The sequence below is a fragment of the Podarcis liolepis genome (genome assembly GCF_965112155.1).
Source record: "Podarcis liolepis genome assembly, chromosome: Z".
Taxonomy (NCBI): domain Eukaryota; kingdom Metazoa; phylum Chordata; class Lepidosauria; order Squamata; family Lacertidae; genus Podarcis; species Podarcis liolepis.
In genome coordinates, this window is record NC_139570.1 from 32,353,744 (window position 1) to 32,381,253 (window position 27,510).

The 27,510-nt window shown below is 47.1% G+C and overlaps 1 protein-coding gene across 3 annotated transcripts; it reads right to left on the bottom strand.

Moving 5' to 3' along the window:
* Positions 1-26,708, bottom strand: CCDC187 (coiled-coil domain containing 187). Of its 3 annotated transcripts, none has more exons than XM_083484973.1 (14): positions 26,449-26,708; positions 22,237-22,695; positions 19,996-20,076; positions 19,787-19,870; positions 18,200-18,331; positions 17,152-17,807; positions 16,171-16,241; positions 15,480-16,051; positions 14,689-14,782; positions 11,191-11,288; positions 8,139-8,290; positions 5,816-5,985; positions 3,881-4,047; positions 1-3,088 (listed from the first exon to the last, which is right to left on the bottom strand). In XM_083484973.1, the coding sequence occupies exons 2-14, from the start codon at positions 22,553-22,555 to the stop codon at positions 1,743-1,745; spliced, it is 3,942 nt and encodes a 1,313-aa protein (XP_083341099.1). In that variant the 5' UTR covers positions 22,556-22,695; positions 26,449-26,708; the 3' UTR covers positions 1-1,742. The 3 variants fall into 3 exon arrangements, with proteins under 3 accessions (XP_083341099.1, XP_083341100.1, XP_083341101.1); XM_083484974.1 differs by having other exon boundaries at positions 22,237-22,918; XM_083484975.1 differs by lacking the exon at positions 19,787-19,870 and having other exon boundaries at positions 26,449-26,707.
* Between the last annotated feature and the right edge of the window lie 802 nt (positions 26,709-27,510).

Below are 27,510 nucleotides of genomic sequence, written 5' to 3' on the forward strand. Positions count from 1 at the left end.
TTTTTTTTAATCCAACACTTTATTTATTTCTATACTGCTAAATTACCAAACATATCAAAGAAGTTTAAAACCTAAAAAGGTTAAAAACTATATGATAAAATATTTTAAAATTAATAACCATTTTAAAGAGAGAGAAAATCTGACAATGGCATGAACTTCCTCAGAAGGTGGATAGGACTCCCATTTGTTGGAGGTTTTTAAGCAGAGGTTGGGTGGCCATCTGCCAGGGATGCTTTAGTTGAGAGTTCTGCATTGCAGGGGGTTGGGCTAGATGACCCTCAGGGCTCTTCCAACTCTCTGTTATGACGTGAAGCACCACACCATACATTTAAACACACATTCAAAATGCATGACTTCCTCCAAAGAATCATGGGAACTGTAGTTTCCTCCCTCACAGAGCTACAATTTCACACGTCCCCAGGAAGAGGGATTAATTGACAGTGGAATGGACTCCCTCAGAAGGTGATGGACTTTTCTTTGTTGAAGCTTTTTAAGCAGAGGTTGGGTGGGCACTTGTCAGAGATTCTTTAGCTGGGATTGCAATATTGCAGGGAGTTGGACTAGGTGACCATTGGGCTCTCTTCCAACCCTACAATTCTATAATTATTAAGCCACTCTGGATATACTGTAGCTCTGTGAAGGAAATAGGGGCCTCCCAACAATTCTCAGCACCCTTAAACTACAGTTCCCAGGATTCCTTGAGGGAATCCTGACTCAAATGGCTGGTGTGGAACCCTTTTTCATTTCACGTTTTAACCAAGAGACTTCTCTGCTTCCATGTGAGCCACTTCTTCTTTTTAAAACTGTTCTCAGTGCAGGAGACCACTTTGTGGTCCCTGAACAGAATTTAAATGAACCCAAAGCATTTCAAGGGATGGAGAACAGGACGCTGTTTATACTTCATAGAGGCCCTTGTTTTCAGGAAGGATTGCTGCGTGCGTCAGTGTCTGAAAAAGATGGATGGTGGGCAAATGAAATGCAGAGTTTAACGGAGAAATAATCATTTCCTATGAAAGCTAATGACTCCTCTGGAGGCCGCTACTAAGATTTATTGACCCAAGAGGTTAATATTGATCAAAGGCACGGCAAAGAAAATATTAGACCTTGAAAGAAGGAGAATCACGAGACGGAGGCCTCGCTGGTAACGATATATCTGGCTGTCAGCCTGGAGAGTGCTGGGCACATAATGGTAAAGGGAGTTTAATATGTCTCCCGTGTTCCGCAAGCCCCATTTTGACTCTCCAATCCGTTATTTTATAGCTAACTCCTTCCCTGGCTCAGCTTCCTGATTAATCTGTTCTAAAGGGCTGCTCTCCAATTGCACCACTTGCTCGAGATGGGTCCTTTATATCCTCTTCGTTAATTTTTTAAAACTATAAATCGCCCCCCTAAAATGCCACCCTGGCTTTTGATTATGCCATTCCTTAAAAAAAGAAAGAAAAACACATGGGTCAAACTTTTCCCCACACCAACAAAGCACTTGAAAATTGCTAAGGGTCTTGATGGACCACTTAATGATATTCTCCCCCTGCCTGCCTTCGCAACTGTAGATGCTGTACGATTCTTTAGCTGTGATTCCTGTATTTCAGGAATCAGATCAGGTGGCCCTTTGGGATCCCTTCCAACTCTACAGTTCTATGATTCTATGAACCTCCTCTGGCCTACACACTTCAGATGAGGACAGGTCATTTGTTTCCATGGAGGTATTTCATGTAGGGAACAGAAGTTGCTCTGGTGGAGACTCAGGGGTGTGTGGGAAGATCCTCGCCTTGGGAGGAAAAGGAGACATCTTGTTCGGTCAGAGATGGCATATCATTGCTTCCATATGTCAGAAAATCGTCAACAGGTGATAACAGATCTTCCTTCATTTGAGACAGAAGCTCATCGCTGAAAGTCCCTTCGTCGCTTTGCAAAAGGCAGCTCTCAACTTGGGGTTCCTCCACAGGTTTGGGGGAACTAGAACCAGGCACTGCCACCCCAGATTCCTTTTTGCTTTGACTATGTGTTGCATTTTGATTTCCTTCTGCAGCCATATCTGTGGTTTCAGGGGAATGCAAACAGGTGCTATCCTCTTCATCGCCCAGCGATGCTCCAGTGATCTGTTCAGTAGCACCTTCACACAGCCCGCTGTTGCTGGAGCAACTTTCATCACCTGAATTTTCTGTATAACTTGTGCCACTCTCCAAAATGTACTGGGATTTGGAGGAACCAAGTGAATCCTGGAGCTGGTCAGTGATAGGATTCACACTTTTCAAAGACACTTTAGGTGCTTCTATTACAGGCTCATGTTGGCTTTTAAATTTGGATGTGTTTCGATCTTCACCATCCCCTTCGGCTTTGCTGAGGGTTGATAAAGGGTCCTGACCCTCAGGATGCTGAAAGGCCCAGCTAGGTGAGGAAGTGCTCTTCTCTGCCCCAGCCCATATATGAAACAACATCTTGCCCTTGCTGTTTGCATGAGGCCACCGGTCTGAAACTCTGGAAGAGTTTGTGTCTTCTCTGGTCTCTGGTGTCTGGGCTTGAAAGAGAAGGGGTCTTGGCCCTCCACTGTTTGATAATACCACAGAATCAGATTCACTCTCTGGCCTGGCTTCTGGGGCCTTTTCCTGGCTGCGCATAGGTGGCATGCCATCTTGATTTGAATGGGCACTCCAAGAAGCAGCTTGGAAGTGGTGTCTGCTGCCAGATGACAGCAACTCTCCATCCACACCAGTTTCTGCCTGTGACACAGCGGCGATTGTAGGAATCCTGTTGCCACTACAACTGTCAGGGGGCTGTTCCTGGAAGGCAAATTCCTCTGGCAGGCTCACATCCGTGTCTTGAGAGGAATCTTCCTCTTCGAAATCAGAGGGAGAAAGGGAGCTTCTGGAGATATTGACAAGAACCGCACGGGCCTTTAGAAATTCAGAACCAGACCTGGGACTCTCCAGCATTTGAGAAAAGCCAAATGATTTGGCAGAGGATGTTGCAGAAGACAAACTCCCTGGACTCCTGTCGGAGGCGGAACTACAAGGATTGTTATCTTCTTTGGGATTCTCTGTCAGGCAAACGTTCTCCCTGCAATGCTCTTCCTCATTTTCCACATGATCTGGAAGGAAACAGAAGACAGGCAGTTCTTACTTGCTAGCTGATTTTATTTTATTTTTTTGAAAATTATTTTGTCACAAGTAACAATGCAAATGTTTGAGAGGTGCAGAAGAAAAATCAGCATGCCTGTTTGACATTACCTGGTCCACAACTTAAGGATGCAGAGTGGAGAAATGGTTATTGCAGAGAGAAAGAAACAATACTGCAAATATAAGGTCATGGTTTTGCGGAAGCACAACCAAGTGGTCAATAATACACCTGGAACACAACCAAATCCAGATAAAATAGGAAAAAATTATGGCCAACCAGATGTCCCAGTGGGACAACTGCAGGCAGGATCTAAGCACAAGAACCCTCTGCCTCTACTGTGGCTTCAAGCAATAGGTATCCAAAAGCATTGATGCCTCCAAAGGTGGAGGTAGAGCATAGCCATTATGGCAAGTAACCATCAATACTCTTCTCCTCCATGAACTTGTCCAATCCTCTTTAAGCTATCCACATTGGTAGCCATCACTACCTCTTGTGGAAGCAAATTCAATAGTTTAACTATGAAGGACTTTCTTTTATCCATCCTGAACCTTCCAACACTCTCCATTGGAGTTCTCATATTATGAGAAAGCGAGAAAAAGTTTCCTCCATCCACTTTCTCCATGCTGTGCATCGTTTTATAAACTTCTATCGCGTCACCTCTTGCTCATCTTTTCTCCAAAGTAAAAAGTCCCAAATGCTGTAAACTTTCCCCATCACAAACACATCCTGCAATGTGCCCAAGAAGCACCTTTTCTATCCTTACCTGTGATCTCCAAGCCACCAGGCTCTAGGATGAGACCTACAGATCCTTCCCTGGAAGAATTCAGATGCTCAGCCTCTTGACACCCCAGCTGTGGCTTCCAGCCAGGGGATGCTGCTGCCATCACTTGATCCCTGTGTGATAACACTTTCCCACACTTAGTGCCAAGGCTGCATACAGAGAGAGGGTGACAAATCAGTTGTGGGGTTATGGAATCATAGAACTGTAGACTAGATCATCTAGTCCAAACCCATGCAATGTGGGAATCCTAGCTACTACTAGTCCTGTGCCCAGTTATCATAGCTAACAACCATTGAGAGGCCTCTACATGCCAGTATTTGGTTAGTGTAATTTGTTCCATGTGGGGTTTCCCTCGATGCAGAGGCTGCAGTCAGTGCAGAATTCTGGCCTTATGAAGGAATGAAGATTTGTCAGCACCTGTGCTCAGAGAACTGGACTAGTTATTGATCTGCTACCGGGCCAAGTTCAAGGCGTTCCCATTAGTAGACAAAGCCCTTAAGAATTAGGGACCAGTTTGTGCCCACTCAACTGCTTTGATCGGTAGAATTGGCACTTCCACAGGTGCCCCATAATCCCTGTTCTGCGTTTGCAATAAATAACATGAATCTTTTAGTGCAGCAGCACCTACACTTTGGAACTCCCTGCCTATTGATATCAGGCGGGCACCTTTCCTGTATTCCTTTCAATGCCTGCTCAAAATATTCTTGTTTAGACAAGCCTACCCGGATGCTTAGAAAGTGGGTGTGAATTTTCACTTGTTTTAATATTTTAACTACTTGTATTTTTAAAGTATTTAATTTTTTCCTTGGTTTTCTCGTTTCATCTTTGTCAGCTGCTTTGAGGGTTCCCCTCCCACACATAATCGAGTGGCATATAAATCTCATGAAATAAATGAGTCATGAAATAAATGAGTTACGGAAACGGAATAAGGCGTCCAAACACTTCCAAGGACAGTGTGTTTGCGGTGGAGCTGGGTTAGCCATCTTTCCCCATTCCTCGCCCCATCAACAAGAAGCAAAAGTGAAGGCAGCCATACTTTCGACAGGCCCGGCTGACCTATAATCAATAGTGACGTGACTTATAGATCAGCTCCATGCAAAGATTTATTGGAGAGCCTTTCCATTAACAAAACATGCAGCCTTCCGCTGGCTCCCAATGCTTGGTTTATGGGAACTGACAGTACATGAAGGGTTTGCGGGGGTAGGATTTGTGGTGGGCTTGTGGAGCAGAGAGGGTGGGCAATGCCTGCAGCCTCCCCACTGGAACATCGTAAAGCGCTCTTAGCACTTGCTCAGTGTCACACAGGCAGGCCCTCCTGACTTGACCTGTTCTGGGGAGCCAGTGAGAGGCAGAGCCAGAAAATGGAGAAATGGACAGCCCTTGCATGGGATCAGACCAACGGTCCATCTCTCCTGGCATAAGAACGTAAGAGGAGCCTGCTGGATCAGGCCAGTGGCTCATCCAGAAGGGGAAAACCATGTACAACATCCTGAGCTCCTGGTGCTAGATATACATGGGTAGGCAACCTAAGGCCCAGGGGCCGGATGCGGCCCAATCGCCTTCTCAATCTGGCCCACGGATGGTCCGGGAATCAGCATGTTTTTACATGAGCAGAATGTGTCCTTTTATTTAAAATGCATCTCTGGGTTATTTGTGGAGCATAGGAATTCGTTCTCTCCCCACCCCCACCCCAAAAAAATATAGTCCGGCCCCCTCACAAGGTCTGAGGGACAGTGGACTGGCCCCCTGCTGAAAAAGTTTGCTGACCCCTGGGCTAGAACTAAAACAAATAAATAAAAATAAGTAAATAAGTAGCGGAGTTATTAACCTAAGTCCTTGTCCACTTGACAGTTCAGACCAGCGGCCACTTTTAAGCAAAAAGGGGAAAAAAGGAGGGTTTGTCTTTTCATTCCTTACGTGTTGTAATCATCATCCTGGAGTCGTCGTTGGCTGCTTCTGCCTCCTGCACTCCCTGAAGATGCTACACTGAAGGATCCTGGACCGGAGGTCTCCTTCTTGCCCCCTTCCTCCTCCTCCTCCTTCCCCAGCACAAGAGCTCTTTCAAAACAGGCTGGTTCTCCAGCATCCTGAAATGGGAAGGGAGAGAATTTATTTTGAGGGGAATAAGGCTGAGGTTCCTGCATTGCAAGGGGTTGTGCTGAGACTACCCTTCCTTGGGGGTCCCTTCAACTTCTCCAATTCTATGAGCTTGGAAGATGGTGGCTTCTCCTTCGTTGGAGGCTTTTAAACAGAAGTTGGATGGCCATATAATCCTCGTCCTGCATTTGCAAGAATTCAATCTTTTAGTGTGGCGATCTTTGGAACTCCTTGCCTGTTCATATCAGGCAGGTGTTTTCCCTGCATTCTTTTCAGCACCTGCTAAAAACATTTTGTTTAGGCAAGCCTGTGTTTAGAAAACTGATGTGAGTTTCAATCCATTTATTACTATTTTAACTTTTTGAAAGTCAAATTATTGTCATTCTTTTTTTGTAAATGGGCTGATATTTTTGTTTTGTTTTACGATTAGGTGATGTATGAAACACACAAACAAACAAATGTGAAATTAGCATCCTGCAAAGAGCAGGAAGGGAGAATCCCCGATGGGTCCCTAACATTAGTTAGGTACAGAGGTTCTGTCTTTAAAGCAGTATATTTATGCTCATTTTTCACTGTATTCATGACCATTTGAAAAAAAGGTGCACAATTTTTCCAGGGACTGGAGTGGAATAATGTTGGTAATATTGTGGGTGCTAGTCATAAAGTGGTCTCCACTCCACAGCTGGTGTTTCCCTGGTTAAAACAAATCAACCTGCAGAAGGTAAGTATCTTTTTAGCATCAGGTGAATATCTTTTTATTTTTTATTTTCTGGGACCTGTTTAATCATTTTAATCTTTGCTGCCTGTTTTTAATTTTTGATACTGGTTTTTTCATTTCATTTTTATTTTTCCAAATCAAATAACAGTGTGGTGTGATGGTTTAGAGTGTTGGGTTATGACCTGAGAGACTAGGGTTCGAATCACCACTCAGCTATAATATTATTATTTTATTTTATTTTATTTTATTTTATTTTATTTATTTTATTTATTTTATTTATTTTATTTATTTTATTTATTTTATTTATTTTATTTATTTTATTTATTTTATTTTATTTTATTTTAATCTCGCCCGCCCTGGCTGAGGCCGGGCTCAGAGCGGCTAACATCATGAAAACAACACAATAAGCATAAAAACAGACATCAATTAATAAAAATACATCTTAAAATTAATCTAGACAAGTTAAAATCCAGGCAGGTGGCAATTATCAGGGTGGAATTGAGAGTGGTTAATAATGAGTGCTCACTGGAAGGACAGATCCTGAAGCTGAGGCTCCAATACTTTGGCCACCTCATGAGAAGAGAAGACTCCCTGGAAAAGACCCTGATGTTGGGAAAGATGGAGGGCACAAGGAGAAGGGGACGGCAGAGGACGAGATGGTTGGACAGTGTTCTCGAAGCTACCAGCATGAGTTTGACCAAACTGCGGGAGGCAGTGGAAGACCAGACTCATGTTTGTAGCTTCGAGAACACTGTCCAACCATCTCGTCCTCTGTCGTCCCCTTCTCCTTGTGCCCTTCATCTTTCCCAACATCAGGGTCTTTTCCAGGGAATCAAATCTTCTCATGAGGTGGCCAAAGTATTGGAGCCTCAGCTTCACGATCTGTCCTTCCAGTGAGCGCTCAGTGCTGATTTCCTTAAGAATGGATAGGTTTGATCTTCTTGCAGTCCATGGGACTCTCAAGAGTCTCCTCCAGCACCATAATTCAAAAGCATCAATTCTTCAGCGATCAGCCTTCTTTATGGTCCAGCTCTCACTTCCATACATCACTACTGGAAAATCCTCATAGAGTTCTATGAGGATTACCAAAGGAGGGGGTCAGGCTGTGCCAAAGGCCTGGTGGAACAGCTCTGTTTTGCAGGCCCTGTGGAAAGAAGTCAAGTCCCGCAGGGCCCTAGTTTCTTGTGACAGAGCGTTCCACCAGATCGGGGCCACAGCAGAAAAAGCCCTGGCTCTGGTTGAGGCCAGCCTAACCTCTCTGTGGCCCAGGACCTCCAAGGTGTTTTCGTTTGAAGACCATAAGGTCCTCTGTGGGACATACCAGGAGAGGTAATGTAGAATATCAGCCGCCCTGAAGGGGGGCCCCTTTCATAACCCCCAAATCTTATATGGCTTAGAAATGAGTGGGAAGTACAAGCCCCATACCTGGCTGGTGGGATCCGTTGTTTCACTCATTTCGCCAGATTCTTTTGCAGGGATGGTTCCGCCAAGGAGCTGGTTGGTGGGAGGGGACCTTAGGCCAGAGACCTGGTGCCCCTGGGGGGGAAGGCTGCCAGCAGATGCCTTAGGCTGGAGCCCTAAAGAAAGAACATACGAGCATCAGAAGAGTCTTCTGGATCAGGCCGAAGGTGGCCCATCTAGTCCAGCCCCCTGTTCTCAAGCAGGACCAAGTGCAAGAGCACCCTCCCTTCCTGTGGCGTCCAGTAACTGGCATTCTGAAGCATTGCTGCTTCCAGTCATGGAAACAGAGAATAGTCACGGTGGCTAGTAGCCCTCAATAGTCCCTTTCAAAACCACCCGTCACTGCCTCCTGTGGCAGGGAGTTCCACAGTTTAACTATGTGCTGTGGGAAGAAGGGCTTTCTTTAGAATCTACCCAATAATATTTGTGTTTGGCAGTCATCAGGTGGTGGCTTTTCTTGTCCTGTTCTGACATTTGCCTACGTAATGCCCTCCTCTCCCTTACGCATGTGATCATGAGTGTTTTAGAGCACAGACAGTCTCACATTAACTGTCTGAAGTGTCACACGCCCTATTTAACTCTCAGGAGGAGCAGTTTGCATCTCAAGTTATTACAGTGGTGCCTCGCAAGACGAAAATAATTCTTTTCGTCTTGCGATGTTTTTCGTCTTGCGAAGCACGGTCCGTCGCAACTGCGCCTCTTCAAGAGGCTTTAAGAAAAAAGCGCAAGACGTTTTCGTCTTGCAAAGCAAGCCCATAGGGAAATTCGTCTAGCGAAGCAACGCAAAACCGAAAAACCCTTTCGTCTAGCGAGTTTTTCGTCTTGCGAGGCATTCGTCTTGCGGGGCACCACTGTATTCAAAAACCACTCTCCAGCCCCAGTCTGCTAAATTGCTTCTCGCTGACACCCTTGCAGGGTTTTAGCAAAATCCAACAAAACTCCTAATTAAGATAAGCAATGGAGGAAGAGAAGATTAGTGTTTTTTCCCCCAAATTTTAGGCCGGACAGCAGTCTGTTCCATCAACGGCAAATTCTCTGCCCTGTTTTAAAAACAGTGTCAGCAATAATCACTTAATCCAAATTCATGAGGCTGCACTTTTAAAAACATCGCAAAACAAACTACCTTCTATCTATCACCACTGGCCCATCTAGCTCAGCATTACCTGCACTGACTGGCAGCAATAGCTCTGTGGGTATTCCCAGCCCTACCTGAAGCAACCATAAGGGATTGAATCTGAGACTTTCTGCACGCATTGGCCTTCTGCAGCAGAGCAACGCCCCATACCCTACAAATCAAGATTATAGTCCTCATGGTTCTGGGGAAAGGGCTGAAGATGCTGGAACTGAACCTGCAAATCAGGTGTCTTGTCATGGAGTTGCAGCTGCAGCAGGACTCTGCTCCAGGGATGGGAGGCTATTGCTCTCTGTTTGGGATAAGTGGGTGGTTTAAACCAGGGGTAGGCAACCTAAGGCCGGGGGGCCGGATGCGGCCCAATCACCTTCTCAATCCGGCCCGCACACGGTCCGGGAATCAGCGTGTTTCTACATGAGTAGAATGTGTCCTGTTCTTTAAAATGCATCTCTGGGTTATTTGTGGGGCCTGCCTGGTGTTTTTACATGAGTAGAATGTGTGCTTTTATTTAAAATGCATTTCTAGGTTATTTGTGGGGCATAGGAATTCGTTCATTTCCCCCCCCCAAAAAAAATATACACCGTATTTTTTGCTCTATAAGACTCACTTTTTCCCTCCTAAAAAGTAAGGGGAAATGTGTGTGCGTCTTATGGAGCGAATGCAGGCTGCGCAGCTATCCCAGAAGCCAGAACAGCAAGAGGGATCGCTGCTTTCGCTGCGCAGCGATCCCTCTTGCTGTTCTGGCTTCTGAGATTCAGAATATTTTTTTTCTTGTTTTCCTCCTCCAAAAACTAGGTGCGTCTTGTGGTCTGGTGCGTCTTATAGAGCGAAAAATACGGTAGTCCGGCCCCTCACGTGGTCTGAGGGACGGTGGACTGGCCCACGGCTAAAAAAGGTTGCTGACCCCTGCTTTAGAACCTTGCCAAAGGCACTACAGTATTTTATATCACCTTGTGCTTAACTAGTAAGAGAACAGCGCTCTCTTGTGGCATAAAAAAGACAGTGGAGCCCCTCCAGGGGGGCATATATTACTGTATAGCTTGCGTTGGGGGAGAACAGTAGTTTAAGAGGCACCTAATGAGTTCAGATATTGGAACTTTGGAACTCCCTGCCTCTTGATATCAAACAGGTGCCTACATTGCACTCATTTTGGTGGCTACTAATAACATTCCTGTTTAGACAAGCCTGTCCGGATGCTTAGAAGGTTTAAACTATGGTTGCAAAAAAAATTATTGATAATTTGTTTTATCTCTTTGTATACCTCTTTGAGCTTTTGATTTGTTTTACAATCAAGCAGTATATACATTTTATGAAGTAAATATAAAAATAGAAAATATATGCTGTCTTAATTAATTAATATTTTATTTCTCCTCTTTGCTGTATGAGTTTGATAATTCACATGTGATTGCTGCATTGCAGGGGGTTGGACTAGATGACCATTGGGATCCCTTCCAACTCTACAATTCTATGATCTAAGTGCCTTTACAAATTGTCTAGGGGCAATAATAATAATATGTCTTTTTTCATTCTAAGGTCCGGCACACAAAGAAATGTCTCAGATGATGATTGCAGGGTCCAAGTCAGTTCATATGGAAACAGAGGGTCCTGAAGGGATTGGGGTCATATGTAGGTCAAGAGCATCACTTTGAATTGGGCCTGGAATCTAATTGGTAGCCAGCACAGTTTCTGAACTGTCTTCAAGGGCAGCCCCACCCCACTTCTACGCAGCAGTCTAGCCTAGAAGTCACCAGAGAATAGACACCAGAAATTAGTTGTGACTAGCTTAGGTGTAGCTTGGACTCCCGACAAAGTTGGTGGAAGGCACTCCATGTCACCGAAGAAAGGAGGGAGAGAAGAAAAGGTCTGGGAAGAGCATCTCCTCACCCTGAATCTTCCCATGATAGGGCTTCTCCCTGGGGTCTTCCATCCTGAAATTCTGGTGGGGGGCTATGCAGGTTTCCATCAAAGGGCTGGTTTGTGGCCTGATATAAACAGAAAGGGAGAAACATAAGCTGCATTTATCTATTTGCTGGCCATACTGATTAAAAGAGGGACGCGGGTGGCGCTGTGGGTAAAACCTCAGCGCCTAGGGCTTGCCGACCACATGGTCGGCGGTTCGAATCCCTGCAGCGGGGTGAGCTCCCGTCTTTCGGTCCCAGCTCCTGCCCACCTAGCAGTTCGAAAGCACTCCTAAGTGCAAGTAGATAAATAGGTACCGCTTTCTAGCGGGAAGGTAAATGAAGTTTCCGTGTGCTGCACTGGTGCCGGATTGCCAGAGCAGCTTCGTCACGCTGGCCACGTGACCCGGAAGTGTCTCCGGACAGCGCTGGCCCCCGGCCTCTTAAGCGAGATGGGCGCGCAACCCCCGAGTTGGTCACGACTGGCCCGTACGGGCAGGGGTACCTTTACCTTTACCTTACTGATTAAAAACAAAGACCCTTTGGCAGTCAACGTAAAATGAAATATTTCTATGAAAAATCGCAATAATAAAAATTATTTGGAAACTAGGGGATGTAAGCAATCAATCAAGTAGTGCATACATTTTATTAATTAATATGAAATCAATATATCAATCAGGTTCCTCTCCAATAACTAAACAGAGGATTTGTTTCTAGTATGAGAGAGAACAAGACAGCTACTCCTCCAGAAAGCAAGGGAAAGTGATTACTTTCTGACTTTAGCATGCCACACACACTCAGCATAGAAACATAGAATTGCAGAGTTGGAAGAGACTCCCAAGGGTCATCTAGTCCAACCCCCCCTGCAATGCAGGAATCTCAACTAAAGCATATCAGACAGGTCCTCTGCTTAAAAACCTCCAGCGAAGGATGGCCCACTGCATTCTGAGGTTTTAATATGATGAAAATAATAAGAATAATAAATTTTTCATTTGTTGTTCTGCCTTCTCTGGCCCTGCCCACCACTGGCAGGTGGCCCCAGAAGGCTTCTGAAAAGACAATGTGGTCCTCAAGTTGAATAAAGTTCCCCCCTGGCCATCCCTGTACAGAAGACAGAAGAGCATCTGACATTCCTGGCAGAGATACCAAGGCCAAGTCTTGGAAGCCCCAGGGAACCTCTTCAAAGACTTGACTGCCAAGCTGAGCTAAAAGGATTAGAGGGAAATGTGTGAAAAAGCTAATAATAATAATAATAATAATAATAATAATAATAATAATAGACATTTTATGGAGCTCCAAGAGAAGGGACAGAACAGCAGCAGATAGAAGGGAAATGTTTTTATATCATCCACAATTAACTAGTAAGAGAACTTAAAAGGAGAATGAGAAGGAGCTCTCCCACTGAGCTATGACTCCCTAAAATAAAGTAAGACTCTATTTCTCATTTTTGCTGAATCAAACAGGGAACACAGGAAGGCACCAGCCCTACCTAGGGAAGCATTTGGGGACTGAATCTGGGACCTCCTGCACCTGGGATGCTCTGCCACTGCAAACCCCCTTTGTTGATGATAAAGGAGCAGGGTGCCATGGCCTCCTGCTCTCACCCCCCTGCTCCCAAAGAGAGCACCTTAATACCTCTAATCTCTCATCCCACAAAGGATGAGGAGTTCAGAAGAGACAAGGTAATCACACTGATTGGGGGAAAGAAAACCCAGCTCAGCCTTTTCTGTCTGGTTTCTGTATGTTGTCTCCCAAGCCAGGTCAGCCACAGCAGAGGATCTCTTCCTGCATCTGGACAGAAAGGAGTTTCCTGGGACTGAAGACCCCCAGCTGTTGCTGTCTCCCCTTTTTGTGGGGGAGAAGGAACAATAACCCAACCCCCTGCAATGCAGGAATCACAGCAGAGAGACCAGGAAATTCACAGTTGTGCCAACAGAGCTCAACTGAAAGAAATGGAAACCATACGGATTGACCACAGGATCTATCCCAACCTCTTCTTCTCATGCAGCTGCCCCAAAGGGAAGTCCCTGAACAGCTGTGGGGATCCTTTGGCGCACCCAACTGGCATGGCTTTTGCATGGGCTGGCAGTGCCACCCTGTGGTCAACCGTAGAACTGCTCTTCTTTCTTTATTGCATTTATAGCCCCCCTTTTTCTCCAGTGAGTTCAAGAGTGGTGGTGATTAGCCCCCTTCTCTTCATGGAGTCCCCACAACAACCCTGTGAGGTAGGTTAGGCTGAGAATGAGTGACTTGTCCAAGTGAGCTTCATGGCTATGTGGGGATTTGAACCCTGCTCTCTCCCAGGGTCCTAGTCCTCATTTAATCCCCAGGGTGAGTTAGGCTGAGAGGCAGTGACTGCCCCCAAGGATACACAGTGAGCTTCATGGCTGAGTGGGGAATTGAACCCTGCTCTCCCAGATCCGACTCTGACACTCTAACCACTACACAACACTGCTCCTCTTCTCTGGGTTCATATGAAAACACCCACACAAGCAGGCACCACACAAAGCCAAGCTTTCCAAATTGTGTGTTACGACACATGTGTCAGCTGCACTGTGTAGTTGTGTTGTGTGAACGCTCCCCAAGCTCCTCTCAGGGCCGGAAAGGGGTTAGTTTAACTTCCTGCATGCTGGTAAAGATGAATTACTGTATCGTGAAATGATGCATGTGTTAAAAGTGTGAGAAGTTTGGAAAGCTCTGCCATAAAGGAACTGTTCATGAACAGAAAGTCACTGTGCTTCCCAAAATCCTTGGACTACCATTTGCAGAAGCTGAAAGACGGAAAGGGGCTCTCCAGTAAACTGGAGCACCCAAAATCCTTTTTTAAGATATTTGCATTTTGCATTTGGCAAGAAGAGTTTAGAACATAACAGCATAAAGAGAGCCCTGCTGGATCAGGCCATCTAGCCCAGCATCCTGTCCTCACCGTGGCCCCCAACCACATGCCCCCAATGGGAAACCCAAAAGTAAGATCTGAGCGCAAGAACTCATCCCTCCTCCTGTGGTTTCCAGCAACTGGCTTTGAGAAACATTGCTGCCTCCATCTGTAGTGTCAGAGCACAGCCATCGTGCCTAGTAGCCATTGATAGCCCTCCCCTCCATGGATTTGCCTAATCATTTTAAAGCCATTCATGTTGGTGGCCATAACTGCCTCCTGCAGCAGTGACTTCCATAGTTTAACTCTGTGCTGCATGCAGATTAGACCAGTTCATGGAGGAGGAGAGGGTTCTGGATGGCTACAAGCCACAATGGCTCTGCTCTGCTTCCACAGTCAGAGGTAGTACATACCGGTTGCTGGAAGTCACAGGAAAGGAGAGGGCTCTTGTGATTGGGTTCTGCTTGCAGGTTTCCTGCAGGCACCTGGCTGGCCACTGTGGGGACAGAATGCTGGACTGGCCATTGGCTTGGTCATGCAGGCTTTTCTTGCATTCTGATGGAGCACCACAGCAGCAGTGAAGGTCCATGAGGGTCGGGAGGTACTTACCTTTGGGTGAGGAACTGCAGGTGTGGTGTGGCAGCTGAGGCACCTGGCGTCTCGGGGGAGGGTCCTCTTTGAGGTTCCCTACTTGCAAGAAAACCTTTAGAAGAAAAGGAAGGATTATGTATGGACGGCTTTAAGGCCTGAGACCCAAGCTCAGTTTTTTCACAATGAGGATGACGTCTAGGTGTCAAATGGGTTTTAATAGGTAAGAATCTTAGAGTTGGACGGATCCAGAGGATCACCCAGTCTAACCTCCTGCAATGCAGGAATGTGCAGCTGTCCCATGCGGGGATCAAACTCACAACCTAGGCATTATCAGACCCACACTCTAACCAACTGGGCCACCTTCAGAGAGGATATATTAGTTGCAATTTATCCCTCCAGGAACCCATGTGTGTGGGTTAAAGAGAGCTTTTAAATCCCATCCTTGGCAGCAAAATTAGAAGTATAGGAATTAGGCTACAAAACCTCTTCTTGAGCAAGTCCAGCAACAAAGTAAGCTGGCTTCCACCTTTCTTACCCCTCTAAGCAAAGAAATCAGACAACAGACTATGATTACTAACTCAAGAGTCTTGCATTGGTCTTCAGCTACAGCAGCAATACAAACAATGCAGGTAAAATACTTATATTTACAGTCAAAACAGTTTCAGGCTTTTGCTTGGGAATGGAGCAAGCATAGAGCATGTCTGGTTGAGGAGAGAGTAAAGGGAGGAAACAGGAAGTTACATATTGAGTACTGGGATAGCTCAGTTGGTAGAGCAGGGACCAGCAACCCAGGAAACGCCTCAGCTCACCTTTCCACCTTTCCTTGATGTTTTTTGCACTGGCTGCATGTTGCTCTTCCACCTCAGAGGAAAGATCCCTCTGCGGTCCCTCACCATGAATTCTGGCAATGGACAAGAAGGCCCAGATCCTCTCCATGGCAGCCTGGGTTGCTACTGCTGCTGCTCCTTCTGGAAGGAGAGAGTTCTCCTGAGCATGCAGTGATGGACTACGGAAATAGTTGGGCTCCCAAAAGGCATTTTCACATGCTGCAGGTGGAGCCTCAGGCTTTGAGGTGGCAGAAGGTCCCTCTGACAGCGATGGGGGTCCCGTTGGCCACCCTTGGTCCCCTGAAGATTCAAGTGGCCTGTTTCTGGCCCTCAGCCTTCTTGTCTCATTTTCTAGCCGTTCACTGAGGCTCCTGGCGAGAAGGCCAATGGCTCTGACTTTCTCTTGTTTGCTTCTGTGGGGAGAAAGTCTGGACAGTTCCGATGGGGCAACGTCCAGGTCCCTCAGCCTTAGAGGGCTGTGACTAACACTAGTGAGAAACAAATCTGAGCTTTCGGTCACTTCTGCTGTCTTGGACGCCTCTGGACACTCCTCACTGACAAGACAAAAGAACCAGAAAGGAAGGAAAACATTATTCAAAAACCCCAAAATAGCACTAGTTGCTTCAATCCTATCCCACTCCTCAGCACCTGGGAGCAATGCCAACCATCTTACCTGGGAAACCCCACCTCACCCCTCAGAAGAGCACGTGATGTGTGGCGGACCCAATGTGAGACTTCCGGTTCCTGAAATGGAAAAGAGCATCCACTTTGCAAAAATGCTGGAATTATTTTATAGGGCGGGCTTTCCCCAACCTGGTGCCCTCCAGTTAGAATCTCATTTCCTGTCATTGGTTCAGGTCCTCCCTTCCAGAGCAGCAGAAAACAAGCTTGTTCCATTTTCCATGGGGCAGCCCTTTAGATATTTGAAGATGGCTATCATATCTCCTCTCAGTCTCCCTTTCTTCAGCCTACCCAACTCCCTCAGCCATTCCTCTTAAGGCTTGGTTTCCTTTACAGCTTGATCACCCACCTCTGTCCACATTCCCATTTGTTAATATTCTTCTTAAATTGCAGCACCCAGAACTGGACTGAGTACCCCAAGTGTGGTCTGACCAAAGCAGAATAAAGCAGTACTATGACTTCCTTTGATCTGAACACCATACTTCTGTTGCTGCAGCCAAAAGTAGTATAGAGGGGTTTTTTGGTGTGTTTTTTGCTGCTGCTGCATCACACTGTAGACACAAGTTAAGCTTGTGGTCTACTAAGATCCGTAGATCCTTTTCATAAGTCCTACTGGCAAACCAGGTGTTCCCCCATCTTATATTTGAGCAGCTAGCTATTCCTGCCTACATTTGTCCCTATTGAAATTCATTTTGTTAGTTTGGGCCCAGTTATCCAATCTGTTAAGACCATCTTGAATCCCAATTCTGTCTTCTCTGGCATTAGCTACCCCTCCCAGTTTGCTGTCATCTGCAAATTTGACGAGCATCCCCTCAATTCCTTCATCGAAATCATTTATAAAGACATTGAGGAACACTGGGACCAGGACAGAACCCTGATGCATTACCCTTTTTTGCTGCTCTCTCTTGGACTTTTGAATTACAGCTCACCAACCACTCTTTCCACCAATCAAACACACATCTTATATCCTTACCAGGCTCCAGTGACTCTTGGCATACTTCGTGGACGCGCTTCCCCAGCTGAACTTCCCGCCCACTTCCTCCTCTGTGTAAGCCTTTCTCCTCCTGCTTCTGCTGAAGGCTTCCTTCTGCTTCCTCTCCACCTCTTTTAGCCTCCGCTTCCTTGACTCCTGCGCCTCCCTTAAAGCTCGCTTTTCTTCCTGGGCCATCTTTCTCCTTTCTGCCATCTTCTGCACCATAAATTCCCGTACCTCATCAATATTGTAGGGGATCCTCTTCCTCTGTCCATCCAGCCTGGGCTGGTTCTCCATTCGGGAGGTCTCCTTCACCCTCCCCTTGCGGATGGCCGAGAGTATTCTGGGGCACATCCACCCAGTGTCTGCAGATGCACTGTGGACCTTGGGGGAATCCCTGGTTTCCATCCCATCGGAGCAACCTGCTTTACCCTTGCTTCCAGTTTGCCTTTGCAGATTTCCTGCCTCCCTTTCTAGATCTGGATATTCCTGGTTCCTGCAGCCTTGGCAGATTTTGTTCAATCCTGCAGCACCATCTGCTTCTCCAGCTTGTGCTGTTCCTCTCTCCATGGCATGATCTTTGCGGTGCGTGCCACCTCTTCTTCCTAAAGAGCTTTGTTCTACCTGGGACATGGTCAACAAACCTTTTTCCGGTTCTGTGGAAAGCATAAGAACATCAGAAGAGCCTGTTGGTTCAGGCCAATGGTCCAGGTAATCCAGTATCCTGTCCTCACAGTGGCCAAATACCCTTAAGAACCTGGGAATCAAGACAGACTGCCTCTGGAGCTGCCAGTTCCATAAGAATCATCAGTCCAAAGGGGACCCATCCAGTTCAGCATCCTGCCCTCACCATGGCCAACAAACAGGACCCACTTTCCCTTTCTCTGGTTTCCAGGAACTGGGTTTATTTTGTTAAACCACCAGTTAACAACGAGGCAGCAATGCAACAAACCATGCTTGTTTCAGTGGAGATCTATTTTCACAATTATTTTTAAAGCTTTGCTCTCAAGAAATGGGAGTGGGGAAGAAATGTCAAAAGAGGACATACCTGGGGTGCCCTTTGCTGCCATCCATAGAGAGCTGCTGTCCCCCGGCCTTGGGTATTTCTGGGGTTGGCCCAGGATCCTCCTGGCCAGCTTCTGGCCTTCCCTCCAGGCAGAAGGACCAAATAAATGGGCTCCTAGATTAAACCCAGCAGGAAAAGGGTCTTTGAGGAGTGAGACACTCTCCAGACAGCTGCATTTGTACCTGCAAAAACTCTGGAACTCCCTTATTGACATCAGGCAAGCAGCTTCACTGTAATCTTTTCAGCACCAGCTAAGAACAGTTTTCTTTAGACAGGCCTGCCCAGGTGTTTAGAAAGCTGATGTGAGTTAGAATCTATTTTCACACTATTATTAACTCTCCAGATGTACTAAATTATCGTTGCTACAGATAGTTTTATTTTTTATCCTTTTTTGTAAATCATTTGGAGGGTTTCTTCTAGGATCAAGCAGGGTTGTGAACAACGTAAGAATAGCCTGCTGGATCAGGCCAGTAGCCTATCTAGTCCGGCCTCCTGTCCTCACAGTGGCCAACCAAAAGCATATTGGGAAACCTGCAAGGAGGATTCAAGCACAAGAGCCCTCTCCCCTCCTGTGGTTCCCAGAAGCAACTGGTATTCAGAAGCATTGACCATAGAGGCAGAGTAGAGCCTCCTGGCTAGTAGCCATCCTGAATTCTATTCCTTGTTTAAAGCTCCCCTTCACTGGAGGTTTTAAGTGGATGATGGATGGCCATCTGTCAGGGATTCTTCAGCTGTGATTCCTGAATTGCAGAGGGCTGAATTAGATGACCCTTGGGTGTCCCTTCCAACTCTACAATTCTAGGATTCTTTGCCCACCTACCTGAGCCTCCTTCCCCATTCCTCCTTCCCATGAATAGATGAATATTTTGCAGCCAGTGTGGCTTAATTTTTCATTAACTACTTCAGATCACTAATTCATCATGGTGCTAAGCGCTTTGCCTCTGACCTCTGGCCTCCCATCCATCTCACCACTGACAAACGATGAAAGGGACCTTCCTGAGGACTGATGCTGACAGTTCCCTTGATGAATGTGGGTGGCGGCAGCCCTCCCTGCAAGGGAGGCACACTAGTCATTTTTCAGTCCACTCATTAAAACAAAGCAGGAGGGAGGAGGAAATTATTGTCTATTTCATACATTTTAAATAGGGTTCAGCAAGCAAAAAGCCCCCTCCGCTGATGGAGCAGGAACAGGGGATAAGTTTACAAAGTTATGCCTGGCACAGGAAAAAAAAATAGATAGAGAAAAGTTTTCTTTCCTGTCTCATAACACCAGAACTTGTAAGCATACAATGAAACAGAAAGTTGGAAGGTCCAGGATGGATAAACGAAAGTCGTTCTTAGTTAAACTGATGGGCCACCAACTTCAATGGCTTTAAAATAGGACAGAAAAAATTCACGGAGCAGGAAAGGTTAATCAATAGCTAACCCTCACGAGAGAGCCCATGTGGAGGATGGAGTGGTTAGAGTGTTGGTTGGGAAACTAGGAGAGCAGGGTTCAATTCCTTCCACTTGCACATGAAGCTCACTGTGCGGCCTTGGGACAGTCACTTTACCTCTCAGCCTAATCACCTTGCAGGGTTGTTGTTGTTGTGGGGATTAAATGAGGGGGGACATGCTTGTGTTGAGAAATAACTGGGGAATACCAGTTAAGTCCTGCAAAAGAAAAAAAAATGGCTGGCTGGCTGCATGGATTCAAAAAGCATGAAATGCAGGAATGAATGAATGAATGAATGAAAAATTGGTCCAAGCAGCACACACACAGTCCACCATAACTTTACCTCTCTCTTTCTGAGACATCTCAGGGGGAGGAATCATGTGCGATTTGCGCCTCTTCTCCTTTCCTGACGTTCCTCTGCGGCCTTCACCAGTGAGAAAAGTCACATGATACATTAAACTCAGATTTTGACAATGCACCATAAAACCACAAATAAATATATATTGGGGGCGGATTCTCCAGCAGCCAAATCCTGCTATCACTTGGACATTCCAGCACCTTCTTTCCATCAAAGAGTTCTGGGAACTGTAATTTACCTCATGTTGTCCTGCAATTGTATACATACAATTGTGTATCATCTGACCAGTCTACTGCAATTATTAAATTTGCAGGGGACACCATCATAATGGGTTTAATAACAGGTGGAGATGAATCAGCGTATAGAGGAGAGGTCCAAAAAATATCTACATGGTGCCTAGGGAACAACTTGCACCTTAATATCGGCAAGACAAAGGAGATGGTGTTGGACTTTTGGAGGAAGAGAGGAGAACTAGCCCCGCTGTACATCAGAGAAGGCTGTGTGGGGAGAGTCTCTTCCTTTAAATTCATAGGAGTTTATCTCAGTGAAGACCTTACTTGGAAAATCAATACAACCCAGGTGGTTAAGAAAGCCCAACAGAGATCCCATCTCCTCAGAGCATTGTGAAAGAACAATGTCAATCAAAATTTGATGATCTCCTTCTACAGGTCCACAATAGAAAGTGTCCTTTCATACTGCATCACGGTGTGGTACACTGGTTTGACATTAACTTGTAGGAAGTGCCTACAGAGGGTGGTGAATACGGCACAAGATATTATGGGCTGTCCCATGAATCTGCTGGATGAGATGGAAGAACATTGCCTCAGGAGAGCGAGTTAAATTCTCAGGGATGATTCACACCCTGGCTGGCACTTTCTTGATCTCCTGAACTTAGGCAGAAGATATAGAAGTATGATTAGTTGTACCAACAGGGTAAAGAACAGCTTCTATCTGTGGGCTGTTAGGCTGCTGAATGAAAATATAACAACAGGGCAACTGACTTTCAGGTTTGGTGTGTGTGTGTCACTAAACGAGGGGAAATAAGACTAAGAGAGCTCAGTGGGGGGGGTGCTCATGTAATCTCACTGTATACAAGTTGTACAAGTGATAATAAAGTATTTCAATTTCAATTTCAATTCCGAGCAACCATCAGCAGATTACAGTGCCCAGAATTCTTTGCATGGGGAAATGTGCTTTGAATGTGCACACAGCCTTTATAAGTGAACTGGTGTAACATTAACAATAATTTTGACAAACTGGGCAAATTCCTGCGCGAGACAGCTATTAGCCATGGTGGCAGAGCTTTATCAGAAGCAGTGGTCCTTTGAATACCAGTTACTTGAAGCCACAAGAAGGGAGGCTGATCATGTGCTCGCATCCTGCTTGTGGGCTTCCCATAATGGGCATCTGGATGGCCATTGTGAGAACAGGAGCCTGGACTAGATGGGGCCCCTTGGCCTGATCAACCAGGGCTCTTCGGGTGCTCTTGTGAAACCTCCAGGCCAAGAGGCAACCTATCCATAGCTGTCAACTGCCCCTTATTTGGCGGGAAATTCCCTTATCCCAGCGCCGTGTCCCGCTGCTGTCCCTTATTGATGATGTCCCTTAAATTTCCCGGGTTTCAAAGGAAGCAGCTCCTTTCCCTCCCTCCCTGCCGGCCAGGGAGGAGGGAGGCTCCAGCTGTGTTGCTTGGCTGCGTTGCTCACCCAATAAGGAGTCTAAGAACGACTGGGGGGGTGGAGCTTGTATGCCTTGTGCTGATCAAATCGGCCGCATTGCCTGGGGACTTGCCTTTGCTCAGCGCTTCCCAGCGAAGAAGTGATGGTGGTTTTCCTTGCTGCACCCCCTTTGCGGGTTGCTGCACTGTGGGAACCACCACTTGAGGCTTCGTTTGGCTGCTGGGCTAGCTGGGCTTTCTGCCTTTGGCTGGGGAGCTGGTTGACTAAAATCCCTTATTTTGGCTGCTGGTCCCTTATTTTCAAATCTGTAAGTTGACAGCTATGAACCTATCTGGATTCCTAGGTTGTTAGAGGCATTCGACCACTGTGAGAACAGGATGCTGGACTAGATGGGCCATGGACCTGATCCAACAGGCTCTTCCTATTCTCTTAATAATAATCCTTTGCAGGGATTTCTGCACTGCAGGAGGTTGGACTATATGATCCTGGTGGTCCCTTCCAATGCTACAATTCTGTGATTCCAAAGCAACTAGCTGTGTTAACTCACCTTCAGAAGCTGGATCTAGAGTGTCAACGATGTGGGCAGCCGGCTTGCCAACCTTCCTCTTGAGAGTCCTTGTGCCCAGAGTGGGGGCACTCCCCCCTCCCAGGGCACGGACAAGACACCGCCGTTGCTGCTCCAGTATCCGCTGCTGCAACTCCTGCAGCTTCTTGTCTGGAGGGGACTTGCTTTTGAGAGCCTCCAACAACTTCTGAGCAATATGGCAATGTCCTGGGATGCTGGCTTTAGATTTGGCCAGGTGGCTCCCACCCTCCATCCCCCAGCCTTCAGCTGGGGGGACCAAGGAAGATGGATGGAGCTCCATGGACCCCCTTCCGATGGATGGATCTTGGCAGGATGGGAGTCTCGTCGAGAGGCCAGCCTCTACCCCAGAGTCACAGGATCCAAGGTCCCAATCCTGGGTGAAGGGGTGTCTTGTCCATCCCAAAGGAATCCTCCTTCAGCCTAAGGGAAAAGCCAGGACGGTCAATGCAGAGTCCCACCCACCCATTTGCAGGAAAGAGGAATCCAACAGGTGTAGCTTCCCAGGCAGGTAGGAGCAAGGAAAGGAGCTGAGGAATTCAGAGCTGGCCCTGATGTTTGACTGCTGAAGGGGAGGTCAAGGTTGCTCTCTGCCCAGACTGGTGGTGGGAAGCAGAAGCTCTGAGACCCTTAGCACCATTCAAAACTTCATTAAACACAATGGGTAGAAGGGGAAAGGATTAGTTTCTGAATTGTATATATATTGCTTAATGTAAATTATGGATCTATGGAACCGCTTAAAACAGTGTTTCCCAACCACTGTTCCGCGGCACACTAGTGTGCCACGAGATGTTGCCTGGTGTGCCGCGAGATGTTGCCTGGAGGGAGGCGGGCGAGTCGGGCGGCGAGAGGCGGCTCTCGCGGCTCTCATTCCCTGCCCCTGCCAAAGCTCACCCAGCCAAGCCGCGCTCTCCTTCCTGCCTCGCTTTGCTGCCTCCTCCTCCCCCCCAAAGCTTGGAGGTTCCCCGGCAAGGGGGAGGGGAAAAAATTGAAACTTACACTTTCGTGCGTCCCTCCCGGCGTGACGCTGCACGCTGACGTCATGGGGCTGTAATGGTGGTGTGCCTCGAGATTTTTTTCATCAAACAAGTGTGCCTTTGCCCAAAAAAGGTTGGGAAACACTGGCTTAAAAGATACGGGAGTTGGATATTGGCACACAAATTGTTCCTGAGGATTGCAATAAAATTTCAGAACTGCAGCCATTAAGGTCTGTTTCCAGTTTTCTTAGGGAAAACTCCTTGAAATCACTACACAGATGGTACTGCATTCCTTTGCAAATGTAAAAAAAAAAAATGTTTTCTTCTGTATTACCTTATTGTTGAGGGATTGCAATAAACTTGGTACATAGAATCATAGAATTAGAAGGGAACCCAAGGGTCATCCAGTCCAACCCCCTGCAATGTAGGTTTTCATTTATTGTGTGGGAATGTCAATTTGTGCAAAATTTTTGGAATTTAATTTTGACAGAAATTATAACTATTACCAAAGACACTATTGTTTGTTGTCCAAAATCAGCGTGACTGAATATTTTTGATGATACCAATATAGATATATTGTCAAAATAATTGGTCATATACCGTATTTTTCCGTATATAAGACTAGGTTTTTTCCTTTAAAAAGAATGTCAAAAACCAGGTGTTCGAGAAGGCAGAGCTCTATATATTAAATATAATATTTGTCAGCGAACTGCCATCAGTGCCGGAGGGAGACAGCAAAATCCAGAGGGATTCCAGAGAGCGTCCCGGGATTGGGAGAGGCAGCCCATCTTCTGGGGAAGAGAATCAGCGTAGCACCAGTGGAGAAGGGGGGCAGATGGGGGAAGCGGCGAGGCGGTCCCATGACTCCTTGCCGGGGACCAGCGGGGAGAGTAGAGGTCCTCCGCTGCCTACGCCCTCCTTGCGCAGAAGGCTTTCGCACAGAGAGAGTAGGAGGAGACTAGGCGTCAAAGAGCTTCTTTGCTGGAAGAAGTTTAAGAAACGCCCACTGACGGATTCTGCCAGCGATTGAGACAGCCACGGGTGAGTGGCTGTCCAGACAGAAAAGGTTCACTCAGGCAACCCAGCCAGGTGTTTGCACTAGCTTACACACGAGCAACCCCTAGAACCACTACAACATTGTATAAGTAGAGAGTATATTTTTTACCATATATATGCTGGCATCTGCCTATCTTGGGAGACAATGGAACACCTGCCATATATATATATATATAGTATATGTTTTCGTAGATTTTCACGGGTACAGGAATGCAGGTTTTGGTGTCCTCGGGTGTCTTCCCGTGTAAAAGTTGGGGTGTCTAGGCGACGTTTCGACGAGGTCTCACTCGTCATTTTCAGGCTGGTGCTTTCGGCTTCTTGTTACTGGAACAGAGGTTGTTCCAGAGCTCTGTTCCAGTAACAAGAAGCCGAAAGCACCAGCCTGAAGATGACGAGTGAGACCTCGTCGAAACGTCGCCTAGACACCCCAACTTTTACACGGGAAGACACCCGAGGACACCAAAACCTGCATATATAGTATATTGTATATATATTAAGTATACATAATAAGACCCTGTGTAGTGTAGTGGTTAGAGTGTAGGGGTAGGACCTGGAAAAGACCAGGGTTCAAATTCCCATTCATCCATGAAACACACTGGGTGATATCTTGGGCCCGTACCTCACTCTCAGCCTAACCTCCCCACTCCCCATTTTATCCTCCAAAGGCCAAGGGAGCTTCATGGCCAAGCAGGGGGATTTGAACCCTGTGCTCTCCCAGGTCTGAGCTTACGATGGAAGGGTTCACAGCATTAGCACCCCTGAAGGTAGCAGGCTTGGATTCAAGCAGAAATCAGGCATGGCTCTGTTTCCCAGCTGCCCAGCCTGCAATCTCACACAACTCAACTCCCAACTGTGGCTTTTGTCCTTCTAACTACCAGGCAGTTGAGGGAGGAGGGACCCACCCATTAATCATCTGGCACAGAGCCACTTCCTTGGTTACTTTAACTACCAATATTTAGTCCATTACCTTGCCAGGAAGCTAGCCTGGCTATTCCAGGAATTACATCAGTACTGGATCCAGGAATTAGAAGGGGGCTCAGGCCAGGGATGCCAATCTGAATAAAACATGGGGTGCAGGTAAACCCCGTCCCACATAATTGATCACATGCCACAGCAATACCCATCAACTTGGGGGAGGTCGGCCCCCTCAAATTTTTTATTGGGGGGGAGCAGAAGGGACCTTGGTCCCCATGAATTGGCTCCTATGGGTCAGGCTTACAATCTAATACCCTCCCCAAATAAATAACAATATTTTGAAACAACAGACAGGCAGAGACTCATAAATAAAGAAATAAATGGGATTTCCTTGTGAGTTACCTGCCTCTCGGGACGCGGGTGGCGCTATGGGTTAAACCACAGAGCCTAGGACTTGCCGATGAGAAGGTCGGTGGTTCGAATCCCCGTGACGGGGATCCCTGTGACGGGTGAGCTCCCGTTGCTCGGTCCCTGCTCCTGCCAACCTAGCAGTTCGGAAGCACGTCAAAGTGCAAGTAGATAAATACTTCCGGCGGGAAGGTAAACGGCGTTTCCGTGCACTGCTCTGGTTCGCCAGAAGCAGCTTAGTCATGCTGGCCACATGACCCGGAAGCTGTACGCCGGCTCCCTCGGCCAATAAAGCGAGATGAGCGCCACAACCCCAGAGTGGGTAACGACTGGACCTAATGGTCAGGGGTCCCTTTACCTTTACCTTTTACCTGCCTCTCACCAGGACTTCCTGCTGCAGGATTTGGCTAACATTTCATGCCTGGGTCAGCAAATGCATTTCGGGATCTGTCTCTCTGCAATGCTATGGACTCCTGCAAGAGGCAGGGGTGGCTTGCCTATTTAGATGGCTTTTTAAAATTAATGGAGGAGCGGACTATTGATGGCTACAAACTAGGCATGATAGCTATCCTCTGCCTCCATAGTCTGCAGGAGGGCAGAGGGCTCTTGTGTTCTGGCCCTGCTTGCTGGTTTCCCACAATGGGAATCTGGTTGGCCACTGTGAGAACAGGTTGCTGGGCTGGATGAGCCCCTGGCTAGATCCAGCAGGCTCGCCTTATGCTCTTAACAGTTAAAACAGATAATAGATTCATAGAACTGTAAGGGCTCCAAGGGTCACCCTTTAAAAAACTGATAAAATAAAGATTTACTTGCAGGTTACCTGTCTCTCGCTGTGACTTCCTGCTGCAGGATTCGGCTAGCATCGAATGTCCTGGATCAATGAATGTGTCTTGGGATCCCTTCCTCTGCATATGCGGAGAGCATATGTGGGGCATTTCATTGCTTTTTCTCTGCTGGCAACAGGCAACACACGCCTCCGGTTTATGTTTTCCCTGACAGCAGCTGTGTGTATCAACACTTGCCTGCCTGGGCTTGCCAGTCCCTGGCACTTCCTTCTGTTGGAAGGAGAGAGGAGGAGGAGGACCTTGGCAGCATGCAGAGTCAAGCCTGCACATCTCCCTCTCTGCTGCTCTCTTGTCTCAGTTTATTGCTCCGGGAATAGACATTCCACAAAGCTTAATGTTAAACTGTGGAACTTCCTCCAGCAGGAGGCAGTGAGAGCTACCAACCTAGATGGCTTTAAAAGGGGGATATTGGGTTAAACCACAGAGCCTAGGGCTTGCTGATCAGAAGGTCGGCAGTTCGAATCCCCGCGACAGGGTGAGCTCCCGTTGCTCGGTCCCTGCTCCTGCCCACCTAGCAGTTCAAAAGCACGTCAAAGTGCAAGTAGATAAACAGGTACCACTCCAGCAGGAAGGTAAACGGCGTTTCTGTGCGCTGCTCTGGTTCGCCAGAAGTGGCTTAGTCATGCTGGCCACATGACCCAGAAGCTGTACGCCGGCTCCCTTGGCCATTAAAGAGAGATGAGCACTGCAACCCCAGAGTCAGTCACGACTGGACCTAATGGTCAGGGGTCCCTTTACCTTTACCTATTGACGGCCCACTTTGTCTATGCTCTGCCTCCAAGGTTGGAGGCAGCAATGCTTCTGGATACCAGCTGCTAGGAATCGCAGGAGGTGAGAGGGCTCTCCTGCTCAAATACTGCTTGTGGGTTCCCCCCCCCTAAGGGGCATCTAGCCCTGCAACGCAGGAGCCACAACTAAAGCATCCCTGACAGGTGGCCATCCAACTCTGCTTAGAAACCTACAGTGAGGGAGAGTCCACCACTTTCGGAGACCACAAAATCACAGAACTGTAGGGTGGGAAGGGACCCGCCAAGGCA